Raw genomic sequence first — 18,139 nt, forward strand, 5'->3', positions numbered from 1 at the left:
CCCCCTGTCCCAAGTCTGCGTGGACACTGGGAAAGAGGAGAGAAGCTAATGAGTGTCCTTCCCTCACAGAGTCCACAGGGACATTTAACACCAAGCTGAGAGAATACGGTGACACTTCAAATAACCTATTTTGGAAAAAGAACCTGAAAAAGAGTAGATACATGTATGTGTAGAACTGAACCACTTTGCTGTACACCTGAGACTAGCATGACGTTGTAAATCAACGATACTCTAATATAAAATAAAAATTAAATTAAAAAAATAAATAAATAAGCCATTTTTTTCCAGGAAGTCTAAATTCCTCTCAAAATCTAGGAACAGCTTACAAAGCTTTACTGAGGGAAGGAAGGGAAGGAAGAGGGGGGCTGAGAAGGGAGAAGGGAAGGAGCTGGGAAGAAACAAGGGCTCTCACGGTGACCAGCGCTGCCCTGTGCGCGTCCCTCACTCCCACAGCCCACCTCTCCCAGGACAACGCCCCACTGACCTCAAAAGAGAATGAACGGAAAACCTCTCCTTCTTCAGACCTTCCCTCTCGGTGTCACAAAATGAAGGAAAAAAAAAAAAAAGAGGTCATGATAAAACCTTGATACTAAAGCTTCCCAAATAACTCAGTACATTTTTCAGTAGCTTGACCAGCCTGAGAGATGTAACCAGAGGATTCCAGATCTCCCTCCTAGAGACTGAAATCCAGAGAGGGATACATGGGGAAAGAGATCTTAGTGAGACCCTCCATGGAGAGCAGGAGGGGAACACATACCTGCATTCACACCATCAACCACTTTCTCACCAGACGTGTCGATAAGAATACCAGGTAACAATTTTATTCACAAATAAAAAAAAAGGTCTTACAAAACTAGTTATGTAAGAAAACCAACATTTACAAATGTATCAATTCCAGTATGCAAAACAGTCATGATGGGGTCTAAACTGATGCAAGCTGACTGCCTTAAAGCAATGATGGATAGTTTTTCCTTTTCTATTTTTTTTTTTACTAGCACAGACAATAGTGCTTAACCTAGGATACGGCAACATTAACACTTTAACTAAAGTAGAAAAATCTACATTTGAAAAATACATTCCATACATACAAGATTAGAAAACCCCACGCCTTTCTGTGCTTGTTCTCCAACCCTGATCTCATCCTTGTCAGTGAGCGTCTGCAGTGCCGAAGTCTCGAGCACCCGCACTCCCAGCCCTGTTATTAGCTGATGGCGGTTCCTGGCATCAGCACCCTAGCAGCTGAGTTCTGCAGGATATTGACATGAAATGCCAACTGGATTGTCCTCTCCAGCATTGACAAAGAGTGCAGACTATAACATCATTGTATGCTTCCATAGCACATGGTAGTAAACTGTCTTCCTCTGGATAAAAATAACCGAGGATCGGGACTTCCCTGGCGGTCCAGTGGTTACGACTTCGCCTTACAATTCAGGAGGTGTGGGTTCGATCCCTGGTCAGGGAGCTAAGATCCCACATGCCTTGGGGTCAAAAAAAACCCAAAACATAAAACAGAAGCAATATGGTAACAAGTTCAACGAAGACTTTAAAAATGGTCCACAACAAAATAATCCAGGATTTTTCAAATGCAGAATCAAATGAAATCAATTTTTTAACCCTAAGTGTTTCTCTATTGGTCAAAAGTGATGTTTCAGGATTTGTGGCCAAAGTCTCATTCCCATCAATCTCAGCTTTCTCCTGCAAGGGTTTTTGCCTTTGAAGTTGAAGAGGGCTCTACGTGTGGAAAATATACTCGGGTTACAAAAAGGAGCACAGCCCTGGCCTACTTGGATCACCCCTCTGTCACCACAAAAGTGATCGGATTACAAACTACGAACGGCACACATGTGACTTACAGTGAAACTTGCATTTTCGTGGACCTCTTGTGATCAGGTCCTAAATACCTTACATATATTTCCTAAGGGCAAGTCTCAGAAGAGTTGGTGAGTACCAGAGCTTAGGAACCACTGGTTTAGGCTAAAAAAGGAAGAGAAAAAAGAAAGTCAATCAACTATGACTGGACACCAGGTAGACAGGAAAGGCTGTGCCTTACCATGAGACCCTCTAATTTCCCATTTCAGTCAAAGGCACGGAGGTCACGTGCACGACATACCGTGAGCTCATGTCCGCACAGGGATCCTGAGCTGCAGATGGAGGGAGAGTCCCAGCACGAGGAAAAGGCCTCGTGAGAGCTCACTACTGCAAGAGAGCAAAGCACGGGGCAGTAAGAGGGAAGATAAAAATGTCCTTGGAAAAGGCAGATTTCTACTGCGGGATCTTAATTCCCTGACCAGGGATTGAACCCAGGCCCTCGGCAACGAAAGTGCTGAATCCTAACCACTGGACTGCCCAGGAATACCCTCTAATGCTCACTTTAAATGTCAGGTAGAAGACTGATTTGGAAACAAAATATCTCAGCATTCTGTAACACAGGGATGTTCAAAGGTCTATTTCTTTTTTAAGTGCAAATGGGACAGAGCTAATAGTAATCACTTAAAAGACAACAGCCAGAGCTGATCACGTACGTTCAAGCAGGAAAAAAATAAATTCTGCTCAAATAATTCCTCTCCAGGGCGCAGAGGCGAGCCAACGAGCCATCCCCTGGTTCATGACTGAGCGGGGTTATTTCTGTCTCAGCTCTAGAGCTAATTCTAGTAGGTAAATACCAAGGTGGTAGGGGATGGACCGCCTTCACAGAAGCACCAGACTCTTAAGTCCAGCGCCGTTGGGCTACGGTGGGAATTCCTGTGCTGAAGAAGCTTAGGAGATTGGTGGGAGCCCCGTATGGCAGTTATAATCCATTCACCTAAACGCTGCCTACAAGCTGTGCTTTTTCTTCCGGTCCTAATATGCAGAGTCTCCTAAGACTACTCACCTGGTGTCATGCTTCAGTAGCAGGGAAACCTGATATGTTGTCATTTCTAAAGCCTTTAATATAAAATACGATGCAAATAAAAGATCATTATAAATACCGATTCTCTATAAAAGAGAAATTCTGGATCTTTTAAGCTCAGTCCCAGGGACAGAAGTAACAAATGCTTCCGTATCAATGGATTTTCACAGAAATCTGCTAATCTAGGATGCGCACGCTAAGGGGTGTTTAACTCAGAGGGAATGGGCAGTCCTTTCCCAAACACATGTCCTAACTCAGGCCCCTCTTGTTAACTAATTCAGCCGCTGTTCACAAGACAGTGGCTGAGGCGAGAAGCTTCAATTCTGCAAGATTTGGTCTCTTCTGATTCCCAGTTAGGACAGTTAACATCATCTAATAAACCCAAGACTCAGGCAGGCCATGTGAAGTCAATTCTAACCTCCTATGCTAATTATTTAGAAGATGAAAAGGTGACCTTCAGGAAATAAAAACACTCCCTTTTGAACCCATGCTACCTAAGAACTAAGGTAACTCGTCTGATGCCGACTTTTAGTAGGATATATGAAATTATTTCTGGAAAGAAAATGTAAATGAAAATTTATACTCAGGGTCTTCAGTCTTGGCAAACCACCTCCACCGTGAAAAGAAGCGTGAATGCGTTTCTGTTTCTCGTTATATCCCTAAGCTCGGTGGCTGCGAACTTGGCCCGTCAGTCTCTGAAGTCAGCCTGTAGCGTAGAAGCTTCTTGTGTAGGAAAGATGCAAAGTCTCAGAAGTGCCTGGAGTGTATTCCTTGAGGTCTCAGCTTACAGCTGGTCTGGCTCAGAAGCAACCGGTTGAAAGGCTTAAAATGCCATCAGTGTGGTTCAGATTTACTTTCTTCCCCCAGAAGCCATGCGAGGTCCAGACGGTGCTGAGTCCATAAGCAGAGTGGTTGCCCTTTGGGCTCCATACGACACTTCACTGCAGAAAGAAGCAAGTCCTTTCGGCCTCCTGAAACGGCGACAGAAGGACAGCTTTGAACACAGCGCCTGACGAATTAAAGCCCTAAACTGGGACTGTAAACGTTTACGGTGCTGAGCTTCTACTAATTGCGCACGCGAATTTTATAATATATGGACGGGAAGTTCCTGTCAGGGTGTCCCAACATCAGGTACCCACGTACTCTGAGAATAAAAGCAAAGATTTCCTAGCAACCCACAGGCACTCCATATGTGCAGACCTTAAGAGATGAAAATGTGCCCCAAACAAACTGTATCAATGAACAATTCTTTTGCTGATTTTCAGCCTCAGTCAAACACTTAACGCTTGTTTCTGTGTTGCACTCCTTTAACGCAACTGTAGGTAAAGGTTTTAGGATTCTTTAGTCTATTCTTTAAAAGAACAAAGATGGTTAATAATTAATGCTATTCTTAGTCTTTGAATTTAAAACTTCTGTGAAGTCTTGGAGAACGTTTAGAAAGAGTCTGGGAATGAGACTTCTCTTATAATGACCTCCCTGGAATATTCACACATACGTCACAGGGCAAACGTCCTCGGGAGAGAGCAGCCTTTAGATCTGTCCCTTATCACAAAAGCACAGTGACCTCACTTTGGCAGGGGGTGAGGCTTGGGTCACCTGCGTGTTACTGTACGTGAGTGAAACCTTCATTCACGTCGTAACCCTTCATTAACTTACCACTAATTTGGCATTAGTGACATATCAGACACGTTTACAGAAAAAATTTTTTTCAAAGGTCTAAGGAGATTATCTAGAAATAGAAACTTCTGAGGTTCTCTCAATAATAAGATAGTTTTATCAAATATGTTGATCAACTGATATGATAATACAACCATATTAATGCTACCAGGAAGGAAAATTATACTTAATTGGCCAATAAGGAAAAAATAGAGCTGTTGATAGACTGAGAAACTAGAACCCAGGTCATCTCATATCTTTTCTAGCATTCCTTCCATTATTTCATGTTGACATTTAAAATGTTGGTTAAGAAACACCACCAAAGAAAACTTTTCCTGTTATTAAACAGGCTGGCTTCCTTCTCCCAAATACCTTAGCAAGTGGTGTCTCAGTATCTTAGACCTGGTTCCCTTCTGGGGAGGTGTGTTCAGGGAACATTTGATTAAAATGGAATCATACAGACTAAAGACAGCTCTCACCCCTATTTGCTTTATCCCGAACCATATCATTATCAGACTCTGGGTGGCATTAAACTACCCACAGGAAGACTACCATGTAAAAATAAATTTTCGGAAACAAATGCATCACACGTTAGAGATCTGAGCCTCACACCAAATACGGACAAAAGTCCCCTGGTGCCCTTGGCAATAAATCGAATCATCACACTGTACACCTCTAACTTCTGCTATGTTATACGTCAATTACATCTCCATAAAGCTGGGGAAAAAGAGTGAATAGAGGTTAAAATACAAGTGAATGAAACTTGTATTCACGTGAAATAGAGGTTAAAATACAAGTGAGTGCCTGGGTAGGAATTTGAAGTTTCATTGAAAATAAAATAGAAATAAATTGTTTAAAAAGGGGTAGGGCTGTTTTGGCAACAGCTGCCCTCATCCACCCCCCGAACAGAAAACAGTGCCCTCCTGAGTTAGGAGTGAGCCCACATCAGGGGCCAAGCTCACTGCACTTGAACTTGAGGAGCCAGGAGTCCTGCCCTCTGGTCCATTAATAGAAAGCTTCCGAAATCAAATTCTTTTTTTTTTTTTTGCGGTACACGGGCCTCTCACTGTTGTGGCCTCTCCCGTTGCGGAGCACAGGCTCTGGACGCGCAGGCTCAGCGGCCATGGCTCACAGGCCCAGCTGCTCCGCGGCACGTGGGATCCTCCTGGACCGGGGCACGAACCCGTGTCCCCTGCATCGGCAGGCGGACTCTCAACCACTGCGCCACCAGGGAAGCCCTGCTATTTTTAATTATATGGAGAAAATGGAAATGATTTACATTTTAACAATCCCTTTCCTGAATTCAGGATGTCTTATTTAGATTTGCCAAAATTATCTAATAGTTATAAGACAACACATCTTGGAAAGCCTATAAAAACCTTTCATTAATAAATTACATGGAGTGGGGCTTCCCTGGTGGCACAGTGGTTGAGAATCCGCCTGCCAATGCAGGAGACACGGGTTCGAGCCCTGGTCCGGGAAGATCCCACATGTCGCGGAGCAACTAAGCCGGTGCACCACAACTCCTGAGCCTGCGCTCTAGAGCCCACGAGCCACACTACTGAGCCCGCGTGCCTAGAGCCCGTGCTCCACAGCAAGAGAAGGCACCGCAATGGGAAGCCCGCGCACTGCAAGGAAGAGTAGCCCCGCTCACCGCAACTAGAGAAAGCCCACGTGCAACAACGAAGACCCAACGGAGCCAAAAATAAATAAATAAAATAAATAAATTTATAAAAAAAATATTTGGTGATGTCCTTAGCCACTGAAAACTACCTCAAAAATAAATAAATAACTTACATGGAACAAGCAGAATGTAACATTTCCTCATTCATCTTATATGTAATTATAACTTTCCATCAGACTTTGAGTTGAAGGTATCTTTATGTAATCATAATTACCTTGACAACTCTCTATGAAAAGAATTCACGTCATGATGCACCAATCGTACACACTGAACTACGTTTCCACACTTTTGCATCCATGTAGCTGGGACAAAAGGGCTCATCCACCCTACCTCCACCTCCTCCATAACACAGACAGGACAAAGGGCAGGCTGGGTTGCTTCTGACACGACGTGGCTTCGAGATGCTTCATTCCTTAGTTTTAGAATTTACACCACAAGATTGGGGACAAGCTACAAAATTAAGACGAGCAGTAATTCTATTTACTGACAATACTCGGAAGAACTGTAGCTAGTGCGATGGTAGCACCGTCACTGCAGCCACTCAGACTTTCTTCTGACAGTGGATACACGAGAAGGTGAAACAGATAATTCGTGAAGGTAACACAAGCAAGTTTATCATCAGAACCAAGTGACTTGATGGAAAAGAAACTTCAGCACTTTGTAATGAAAACGTGACTCAGATGAAATAGTAAGTGTCCTAAGATGTTCATTCTAGAGTGCGTGGCAAGGCTTCCGACTGGGATGTTGGGATTAGATGCCAAAGGGCCCCGTATCCTGTCTTCTGCGTCCTCCTCTCACCCGTTCTCGGGGCTTGTTAGCTGCTCTGGGCTGCTGGGGGTTCTCTGTCCAAAGGTCTGTGGGCCACGTCCATGCTGAGACCTATACGCACCTAGGCCAACTCTTAAGTCTTTTCTTATTATCCTCATGAACAGTGTGAAAATCAGCGGCTGGCCCCGAAGAACAAGGTCAGTGAGTGAGCTTTCCAGCCACAGAGCTGCACAGTCTGGGCTCTTTAAACGGCCTCATTTGTTTGATCTTCCTCCGTTCATGGATCTCTTCTTCATTTCCGTTATTATAAGAAAACCAACATCGTTTTTTCTCCAAAGCCAACAAATGTTTTCAGTACAGAATTCCCTGTACATGCTTTATAGATTTTCTTCATAGTTAAAAAAAAAAGTACTGCAGGTTTAGATGCACATAAACCCACATATGCGTTCTTAGAAGGAACGATCTCCGTCCACACTGACTTTAGACTCTTTCTGACTTTATTAGACAAAGACAGGACGTCTCAAGGAAACAGAGGTGTTATCCAGGAGCCCGCGCAGCGTGCTTGTGGCCCATCGGCCGCGTCCCTGATCTGGGGCAGGAAGGACCGAGGATGAGAGCAGCCCTGTCTGTGCAGAACAGGGTTTGCGGGGCCTGGGAGCCCCTGTTGCTGTGATTCTGCCCTTTCATACTCAAGGCCGGCATCGTTCTTCCAGAAGAACGTACACCAACAATGTGTGTGCTCACATTCAGGGAACGCTTGTACACACCAAGCCCAATTCGGCAAAGGCCACCTCCTCACCTGGACGAGAAGGCAGGGACAGGGCCCAGGGGCCCCCGGGGTCAGAGCCCACCTCCCTTCAGTCACCACCTGCCCCACCCCAAAACCTGATGTCAGACCCTTCCATCTGGAAGGATCTTCCGCTGTATTGGGTGCCAGATCACAACCAACAATCAATTTCCAACCAAACTGATCAATCAGTCAAAGCAAAGCGATCTAGAAAAACCAGTGAAAGAGAGAGGAGGGGAAAGGGTAGCCGTAGGGGACCTGAATTCTCATTAACTTGACCGTGAATGGACAGCATATAAGTATTGGGCATAAGAACATCACAGGGGAAGACAAAGGTGAGGAACTGCTTCCAAGATGCTCCCATAACTAATTCATCTCTCAGCCAGCATGGTGCTGGGGTGCGGTGCTGGGTAGCTGGAGTGACAAGAGGAGAAAAGAATGCGGCTGCCCTGGATGGCCTTAGAGATAAGCTGTTAGTTAAAAAAAAAAAGACTCCTGAAATTTAATTTAAATATATTCTCCTATAACATACAAGAAGTTATGAAGGATGGAAAGACCTTCTCCCCAGGTTCCCCCACATTTAATGGGGGACAGAGTCCTGTTCCCTCTGGGCTTCCTTAAGTCACTGCTGTGCCCACACCGAATCCATCGCTGCCTTACCTGGGGTGACGGCTGAGTGGCCAGGTGATGGGCATCTCCCCTCTCCTGAGCCAGCTGATTTCTGGCAGTGAGCGCGTCCTGAGTTAGCGCTGGTTCTGGCACTGAGTTGTTGAGTCTCGATAAATCAGTAGTTTCTGTAAAGCTTTCAGGGTGAGCTTGAATTGGAACTGCTCCGCCCCCCAGACCCCGACTACTGTTTGAGTCTAAGGATGCTGAACTTGCACTCTCTGGATTGAGAGAGCGAACGTCTTCTCCAGGGAGCTCAGGATAAGAAGCGCAAGAAGAGATGTCGTCACCACAGCTGGGATTCTGCATCAGAGGCCAGGCGTCCGAAAACTCGCCACAGACGGACCTCGAAAGGGACCCAAAGAAAGTCGGCACTGCTTCCCCCGCTGGACCTGTGTCTCTGGACACATGTTCGAAAGAGCTGTAAGTACTCTACTGGGAGAAAAACCTACTACAAAGCAACATTCCAGCTATGCTTTTCAGTTTTCTAGATGAAATAAACAAGTTATTGAGTCAGAATTCTCATGCTTCCTTTGTTATAAACTTCCTTCAATACAGTAAGTTAAATTACTACGTTTACTTTAAAACCGAATTTTTATACCTACTTCTAACCAATATAAACTTAATCCGATGTCTAAAATAGGCAGTTTCCTGGGTCTTAATTGAGTTCCTTTGATTGCTGTTCTAAAATTCTCTGAGTATGTGACATGCTAAAAATTACTTACGGATGATGGAAGTGTCACAAATCATGAATATAAGACAAAAACAAAGTTAGTGGAATATAAAGGATAAAGAATGTTACCCTGGCTATCAGTAACCCTGAGACGCTTACCTAATTCTTGCCAAAGTTCCCACCCCCTACAATGTCTAGAATGTTATTAATGATACTAAAAAAGTGATGTCCCATAGTTTCCCATGAAAATTGGTACACGAGTAGCCTGTATATTTGCACGCGGGAACACGAAATTATATAGATTAGAAGCACCCATTTACCTGTCCTGAAGAATGGCCTTGGAGTGCACCCTACAAGCAGGAGTCTCCCGGCCGACGCTGCAGGCCCCGTCACAGCACGGGGATGGGATGAGATGCACGGGCCCTAGGAAAGCCGGCAGGGCTGTGAGGAGCAGTGCTTGTTTATACCAGTTCAACACTGCTCTCGAAAATTTAGCTATTCCCCTTTGGGTGACTTTCGGGGGGAAAGGGGTTATGAGGTTTAATTTTTTCTCTTTTTTCATATCTTAAAAATGATGGACCACTTCTATGAAGGACCCAGAAGAGTCAAATTCCTGGAGACAGAGAGTAGGATGGTGGGTCCCAGGGGCTGGAGGGCAGGAAGAATAGGGGGTGAGTGTTTAAAGGGGACAGGGTTTCAGTTTCGGGTCGTGGAGAAGCTCTGGGGATGGTGGTGATGGTTGCACAACAATGTGAACGTGCTTAATGCCCCCCAACTGTACACTGAGAAACGGCCAAAACGGTAAAGTTAAGGTGATGTCTATTTTACTACAATGAAAATAAGGATGAAGAGGAATGATGAGAGGGTACGTGAAATGAGACTTTCACCTGTGGCTGACGAGGGCGGAAAGAGCACAGGGTTTCTGCAGAGTGGGCTAGCCATGCAGCACAGAACATACACGTCTAAACCCTTTAACTCCACACACACAACTTTTTGGTTTTTTACTGCTAGGAATGTATCTTAAAGAATAACTATCTACGTGCACACAGCTTTGCAAACTATTATGTTCACTGAAGCGGTATGTATTTTTGGTTACAAAGATAATACACATTCACTGAAGAAAAAAACTTTAAAAATAGAGAGATTAGATCAGAAATTTAAAAATGAATCTTCCTTAATTCCATAAGCTGCAAGACACTGTCCACATTTCTGAACAGCCTTCTAGACTTCTCTCTCTACATACACAGACATATGTAACTCTGATTTTATAAAACTATAGATATAGTAAAACATACAGACAAAATTAGGAAATGAGCATTAATCACACTGTTGTGTAAGAGAACATTCTTGCTCTTAGGAACCAAGCGCTGAAGTAAAGGGACACCTTATCTGCAACAGATTTTTCTCTTTTTCTGGCTGTACCGCACAGCTTGTGGGATCTCAGTTCGCCAACCAGGGACTGAACCCAGGCCACAGCAGTGAAAGCCCAGAATCCTAACCACTAGGCCACCAGTGAACTCCCTGCCACTGATTTTTAAATGGAAATTTAAAAACTGTGTGCATGTCTATGTAAGGCACACAGTTGGTCCTTGAACGACATGGATTTGCACTGTGTGGGTGCACGTATTGGAGGATTATCCTCAACAGTAAATACTACAGTGCCACACGATCAGCGGGTATCTGGTTCCGAGGATGTAAGACGGATACGGAGAAACCGTGAACACAGGGAAGCCGCAGATACAGAGGGCCAACTATAAGTTACAAGTTGATTTTTGACTGGGCGGAGAGTGGGTGCCCCCAACCCCCAAGTTGTTCAAGGGTCGACTGTGTACACCCACCATACTTAGAAAGAGAGAAAAATGATAAAGCAAATGTGGACATGACATAAAATGTTAATACTGGGGGAATCTAGGGACAGGGTATGTGGGAATTCTTTGTCCTATTCTTTCAACATTTTTGTAAGTCTGAAATTATGTCAAAATAAAAGTGAAAAGAAAACAGGCACTGTCACTAAGGAAGAAGCAATTTATATGATTAGCACACTGAACCTGGGCGGGTAACAGCGGGGGCGGACGCTGTCCAGTCTCTGCATTCTATTTCAAAAACGTGCAACAAAGCCATCCACGTATTTAATCTTTCTTTTCAGATAGAAGTGACGATGAGGCAGAGTTTGCACAAAGCTGTACTTGATCACATTGAAACCCAAGTTTCTCTCTCAAGCAATCCTGTTTGCTAACTCTGATCTAGGGGCGGTGCCCGGCGCAGCATCTAGAAAATGCGGTGCTTGGGCCGCCTTGAGAATCACCAAGGCATCGGTGCTGCCGGGAGCTGAGTCTACGATCTCTGCAGGCAAAGGCAAAGCCAGATCCACGCATGCCATGGCAATCCCACGTTTTGTTCTTAACCCTAAAGCAGAAGACAGTAGTGGCCAGTAGAGAAATACTTACGTTGAAGATGCCTTATCCCACGTATTAAATATTAGACTGAAAAGCTGAACCCTTCAATTTCTTGAAAAGAAAGATCGGACAGTTCTGAGACAAGAAGCAATTGAATTGGGACATGTTTAACTTCAAGGAAGGTTACAGGAGACAAAATGCTGCTGCGCTATTGCAACCACAGGTGCCGGGGGACCTGTGAGGGGTGGATGGGGCAGGTGGCGGGCAGGCTTCCGGAAGGGCTGCGGCCACGTCGATTTTTACTTTGCAGAGGAGGTGAGTTTGTGGGGACAGGGGCAGGAAGTGTGCCAGCTGGTGTGACCTTTGCCCGTTATTGCCCACGTTAGAAACCAAGTCCATCTGAATCACAGGCAGACGTGGCTGTGTCGTGCCTCACAGCTATTGCTTTTTCCCAAAGTGAAGGTTCGTGGCCACCTTGCGTCGAGCAGGTCTGTCAACAGCATTTTTCCTACAGCGTCTCCTCACTTTGTGTCTGTGCCCCATTTTGGTAATTCTCACAATATTTCGAATTTTTCAGTATTATTATATTTGTTCTGCTGGTCTGTGGTCAGGGATCTCTGTCACTACTATACTCGCTGAAGGCTCAGACGACGGTTAGCATTTTTGAGCAGTAAAGTATTTTTAAATTAAGGTGTATACATTATTTTTTTAGACATAATGCTGTTGCACACTTAATAGACTTCAGTACAGTGCAAACATGACCGCTATATGCACTGGGAAAGCCCAAAATATCACGTGACTCGCTTTATTGCAATATTCACTTTATTGCAGTGGTCTGGAACCGAACCCACAGTATCTCCGGGGTCTGTCTCGACTTCCCTAAACTTTCACTTCTGTCAATAACCCCAGAGGCAATTACGGTTTGTGGAAAACCCTGCAATAGGTCTCGCTCATATTATTTTAAATCAATTCACCCCAAAATAAAGGCAAACTTGCTTAAAAAGTTACTGAGAAATTCTAGAATTTTAATGAGATGCTTCTTTTCTGTTAAATACTTAAGAGACACAAAACACCCAAAACATCAGGGGACAGGGGAGAACGACTGAACTAGATTAGCTTTAACTAGAAAACTGAGTGGGAGCAGTTCTTTGCAGCTTCAGGGCCTGCATTCCTAGTGGCCCCCAAGCGCTGAACTTACCGCAGGTCTGGGCCGAGTCCCGGTGGCACTGACAACAGGCGTGGGGCGCAGGGCCGCTGAGCCGAGGTCTGTCGAAACAGGACAGTTCAGAACCGTTGTACTGCAGGTCCTGTGCCCTCAGGGACCCTGCGGAGGCCGAGAACTCGGTCAGCAAGACAGCTTCCCCAGGAGGAGCCCACAAACATCCCAGTGCAACCAGAACTACCCCGGCTTTTGCAGTTATAAAGGAAAGGAGAGCTGTTGTTCATATCTAAAAATACTTCTTACACGGAAGCAAAGATATGAAACAATCGGTCAAGACAGCTCGAGATGTAAGGTACTTGTGTTGCCAGAGCTCAGACGAGCTGTGTTTCTGCCAAGGGGCGGGGGTACCCCTGCCTCCTCAGGTCCCCGGGAAGTGATGCTGCCCGGTGGCCGCGCCCTCAGCCCTTTTGGCAGGAGGCCTCTTGGGGAGCAGGCCCCTGGGACGCCTGTTTCCACGTGCTCTCTCTGTCCCCTTGGCTGCAACCTGACTCTCCTCTTAGGTTCTCGTCAAACACCCAGATGGCAGTGATGACCAACACCCTCACCAAGATGCTAAGACACAGAAAGGGCTCAGAACTCACAGCTGGGTTTCTTCTCCATAAACTGCCGCTTACAGTATATGACGCAGAGGATGAGCAGGGCCAGCAGGACGGTGGCCAGGGCGCTGCAGATCACGGCAGCCAGGGCCGTGTCCCGTGGGCTGGAGGCCGTGGACGGGATCCTCACCAGGTTGACCTTGCTGGTACCTGAAAACCATGGGGATGGAATCAGCACATCTCGACCACCCAAGGGACTCAGGTGCTCACACTGTACTCGGGGTCCCCTGCAGCAGTGGCCTTCATGCAACATCAATGAGACCAGGGGGAGGTGTTCTAGAGGGCTCAGACTCTCCCTCCGCCTGGGAGATCGCTTGAATACTGCACCTCTCCCTGCGACTCTCCTCTGCTCCCATGACACCAACCACACGCAGCCCCGACACGTGTGCTGTCGGGCCCGTTGGACCAGAACCATCTGCGAGTTGGGAATCTGTCATCTTGCTCTTCCTCCCCAGCACTTGGCAGTGTGGGCCGCAGAGCAAGCACTCGATATGCACCCTTTAATTGGAATTAGACCTTCTACAGTTTTAAGCAGGCTGAACTAAAGTATGCTTTGGGGGTCCACTTTAGGGGGAAACCAGGACTTGGATCATTCATAACCTCACAGCAGGCCCCCAATTTCTGAGACAGGGAACATTTTTTAACGCCTTAGCTGTTAAATTACTGAACAACACCTAAGTTTTGGAGAAAAAAACCGAACACTGTTGTGATCTCAGATTGACAGCACTTCTCAGTTTGGACGAAGCACATCTTGAGGGCCGTTTGCCCCTGTGGCTCACGGTGATGGTAATGGACTTGGCAGCCCTAGAGATGACGGGCTGGTGTCTGCATCTGTGCTGCACATGGCACAAAAGGCCACCTGGTACTTTCTCCCCACCCCTGAGTGCACAGGCCCCACCCCTGAGTGCACAGGCCCCACCCCCGACTGCACAGGCCCCACCCCCATCCCAACCCCTGAAGCCTGGTTTCCACTGTACGACCCCTGCGGCTAGAGCCAGAGAGAAACTTCAGGGTTGATATTATTGAATCATAAAAATACGACCGCAGGAGTGATCGTTTTGGAATGTTGAATCTTGGTGTATCTACACTCAGTGATTCTGGGTCACCCTCGTACACGTTTCTTATTGCCACTGGGAAAGGCACATAAACCATATGCCTTGGACCTGGATGAATAAGAATCTTAATCCAATCATACATTTTGAAGGATATCTGTTTGTAAACATGTTTTAATATTCATAAACAAATAGCGCTTCTAGCTATGTAGACATAGTGTCATAATCAAATCGCACACGTTAGATATTCATCACACAGCAAGTTAAACAGATTACACCTCTGACCTGATAGAGATGAAATCTAAACCTGAAACAGCCTCTGTTGGTGGACGAATTCACAAGAGGACGTATGAACACAAGCACAGCTGTGCAAACACTGGTAAGTAAATACACGAATAGGAATTTATATCGAATGCAAGTAAAATCGTGGGCTACGCTTGGGAAACATTAAGTATTACCTATTGCGACCAAATGGTGAAGTTGATTTATGTTTGTGAGAAAGTGGTTTAGTTCAGAGTGAGATCAGGCCCCTTAGCTGAAACTTTCCACCAAATAACCAAGCTCTAGTCAATACCAGGCTTCAGCAGAACTGTTATCAAAATGAGACTGAATACATTATTTGAGTCGAAGATAAAGTTCCTAACTACGATGTAAGGATTAAGTTAAACTCATTGATCAATGGACTATTAGATATTCAGAAAAACCCTACGAGGAACCAGGAATTCAGGTTAAAGTAGAACAAGATTAGAGTCTTCTGGGTTCTTATGGTTTAAAACCTTTCTAAAATGGATGAGTCAACTTCCTTGCCTTCACAGAAAAGGAACTGTTTCTAACATAAATCAGCTGAAATGCCCTCAAATGGGTATATTTTTAATTTGGTGGTTGGTGACTCAGGGTTCATTTTCCCCAAGCCAATCAGGAAAGTCTTGGTAACACGTATCTTTCCAAGGAAGCGCACTAATACTGTGATATCAGTGCTACTGAGTTGTCACAATGACATCCATTTTAAACATAATTACACCAAATAAGCTACTTCTCTATGCATTTCCCAGGCAGGAGCATCTGAAGACGAACAAGAAAATACAGACCTTTCACCTCTCAGTTTCTGACACCTATATACGAAAAGGCATCTTGTTAATGCAAACACCCCTCCCAAGAGTCCCCATGGGAAGCACACTCTGAAAGCCACATTCTTTATTCTCGTTTATATGGACAAGTTTATGACAACCCTGACAGCAAACACCATCTTTTTTTTTTTTTTTTATGGGAAATGGGTTCATCATTCTCAAGTTCGTCACATCAGCAATGCAGACATAACTACAGAAGCTAAGAGAGACTGGGCCGAATATCACTAGATTTTAGAACCACCCTCAGAAACTCATTCACATCAGCTCCCGATAAAAGCCTATCTTCTTATCATTCTTTTGACTTCAGCAGTAAAAACAGAGGGGAGGGAGCGGTACCAGCTGTATGAAGTGGCTTCTACCCTACTAATTTCTGGCTCAGAAAAGGACTTATTGACTACAAACCAAAAAAGATTGCTGCTCTGACCTGTCGTTGCTGCCATGATACTGAGATTCAAGATTCTTTCCACCCACGGCTCTAACTCAATTCCCTGGCCAAGCACCTCGATGCCTACAAGGCACCTCACCCTCACCTTGCTAGGATCCTGAGGGTACTTCCGAGGAACCAGGACTAGGACTACCCGTATTCTCTGGAAAGTTCTAACTTTTCTGGAACACAAAGGCACGTCTTACCCTCACCAATTATCAGATTCCTCCCTGATCTCAGCACTACCCTTTGGCAAGTTACTTCAGAGTGAGAGCTGTTTCTTCGCTTAAATTTCACGTTACAGGACACACTGTATGTGGGTTCAGTTTCACACTGAACATTTCAGTGGGCTCAGCTCAACTGGACGATGATGTATGAGTGTCTGCAGTGACTAAGACGTCTCAGTCCTACAAGGCTAAGTGCGGATCTGAACAGATGAGAACACGGGCGTCATTTGCAAGGCCTGGCAAGTGTTTCTATAAGGCCTGCTCCCCGCTTTGGAGTGGGACAAAGAGTGAATCCGAGTAGCTGAGACGCCCTCCTTGCACCTCAGCCTCTAGAGAGCTTCGGAACGCAGCTGGGGAGACGTGTGTGTCGGGGGGAATTGTTGCCGGGCTCCGACTGCTTTCGGGAATGTCCGAGCAAGAGTTCAGGCCGGAGTGGACCTTTCCTCCACCTGACGCTGACATGCACCTCCGGTGACCCCACCCTCCTGACGACGGGGTGAAGTCCGTTGACCACCCTCTATTTATAGAGGAGAAAACCCAGACTTTGAGGGACTTGCTCAAGGTCACACAGCAACATGCAGGCAGCTTGAGAGCCGGAAACTGGCCTTCGGATCCTTTCTGGTGGACCACCCTGTCCACGGATGCAGGTAAAACATCTGTCAGGTAACGACGAGCAGAATGTGGCTCATCTCTGTGGGGAGAAGCTGGCCGGGCCCCAGAGAGACCACAGGCCTCCTGATCACAGACCTGTCCACGTGTCCAGGTGTGCAGGTGTCCAGGTGTGCATGGAAGCTAGTTCCACTTGAGGGCCTCTGGCCCAGCGTGGATCTCAGTGTCGCACGATGAGCTGGGCAGAGGGGCAACTCTACGGAGGCGCTTGAGTCTGGAATGGATTCGAGGGCGAGATGGCAGGAGGGGCAGCGCCCAGACGCCCTCCACTAGTAACTGCAGCTCTGCTTCCTCTCAGCCCCCTGCTTGTTCAACCTCACGCCTGAGTAGGCTGTGTTTAAAAACCTGCTGAACAAAAGCTCCCTCGTCCCAGAGCCCACTCTCCACAGAGGGTGCTAAACAGGGAGGACGGAGCTGGTTGGCACCATCTGGCCCCTCCCTGAACCTCAGCCTCCCCAGGGACGATTACACAGGGGCTCATACGTGGCACCGAGATCCACTGCGAGGGCCCATGAGAACTTCTCTCAGGGCGGAACGAGCTTCCATGCACGCCTGCACACCTGGACAGGTCTGCGGTCAGGAGCCCGTGACCTCCCTGTGGCCTGGCCGGCTTCTCCCCACGGAGATGAGCGTGGTCTTTACAGCAAAGAACAGGATTAGGTCAGACGCTGCATGTCACTTCTCTGAACTTTACATTCCCAGTCCAAGCTGCTTTCCCAACTCCAGAGTCACACACCCAACGGCCAGCTGGACGTCTCCACGTGGATGGGGAAGCACCTAAGCCCGGCATATCCAAAAACGAGCTCTCCACCACCCCGCCCCACCCTCTTCCCAGCACCCGCCCTGCGCCCCATGAATCCCTCCTCCCTGCCATGGCCTCGGCCTGCAGCACCCTCCCCGGGCTGCGAGCATCACCCCTCCACTGCTGTAGCTCTTTCCTCAAGTGTCACCTACTCAGTGAGGCCTCCCTGCCGAACTCCTTAAAACTGTCACCTCTCTCCAATGCCCCCCGGCTTTCCTTTCCTCCCCAGCACTTGCCACCATCTGACGTTTCATATATTTAACTTGGGTGCTTCCTTGTCATTCTCCCCTGTGGTGGGAGCAGTACAGCCCACTCTGCTTCCCCAAACCCACCCCCTGCCTTGTGCTGAAGCTGGTCCAGCAAGAGGCTACACTTCCCAGCCTCCTTTGTAGCCAAGTGTGATACGTCCAAATCAGAGTCAAGGGGGCCCGGGAGGACGAGCAGAAGGGATGGGGTGGCATCTGTGTCACCTCCACTTTAGGGACAAATTACTCCAGCGC

The 18,139-nt window shown here is 46.6% G+C and overlaps 1 protein-coding gene across 4 annotated transcripts in view; it reads right to left on the bottom strand.

Moving 5' to 3' along the window:
• Positions 1-805: 805 nt before the first annotated feature.
• The window catches only part of TNFRSF19 (TNF receptor superfamily member 19), an 89,253-nt gene continuing 71,919 nt past the window's right edge, over positions 806-18,139 (bottom strand). For 3 of the 4 annotated variants that reach the window (XM_067713716.1, XM_067713717.1, XM_067713719.1), the window contains 5 exons: positions 13,324-13,488; positions 12,719-12,844; positions 9,445-9,547; positions 8,446-8,851; positions 806-3,861 (listed from right to left, as the gene is read on the bottom strand). In XM_067713716.1, the coding sequence (XP_067569817.1) occupies positions 3,829-3,861; positions 8,446-8,851; positions 9,445-9,547; positions 12,719-12,844; positions 13,324-13,488 (833 nt within the window). In that variant the 3' untranslated portion in view covers positions 806-3,828. The remainder of the gene's footprint in view (positions 3,862-8,445; positions 8,852-9,444; positions 9,548-12,718; positions 12,845-13,323; positions 13,489-18,139) is intronic. The other variant, XM_067713718.1, reaches the window with a different exon arrangement.

This window comes from Pseudorca crassidens, chromosome 18 (genome assembly GCF_039906515.1).
Source record: "Pseudorca crassidens isolate mPseCra1 chromosome 18, mPseCra1.hap1, whole genome shotgun sequence".
Lineage (NCBI taxonomy): Eukaryota > Metazoa > Chordata > Mammalia > Artiodactyla > Delphinidae > Pseudorca > Pseudorca crassidens.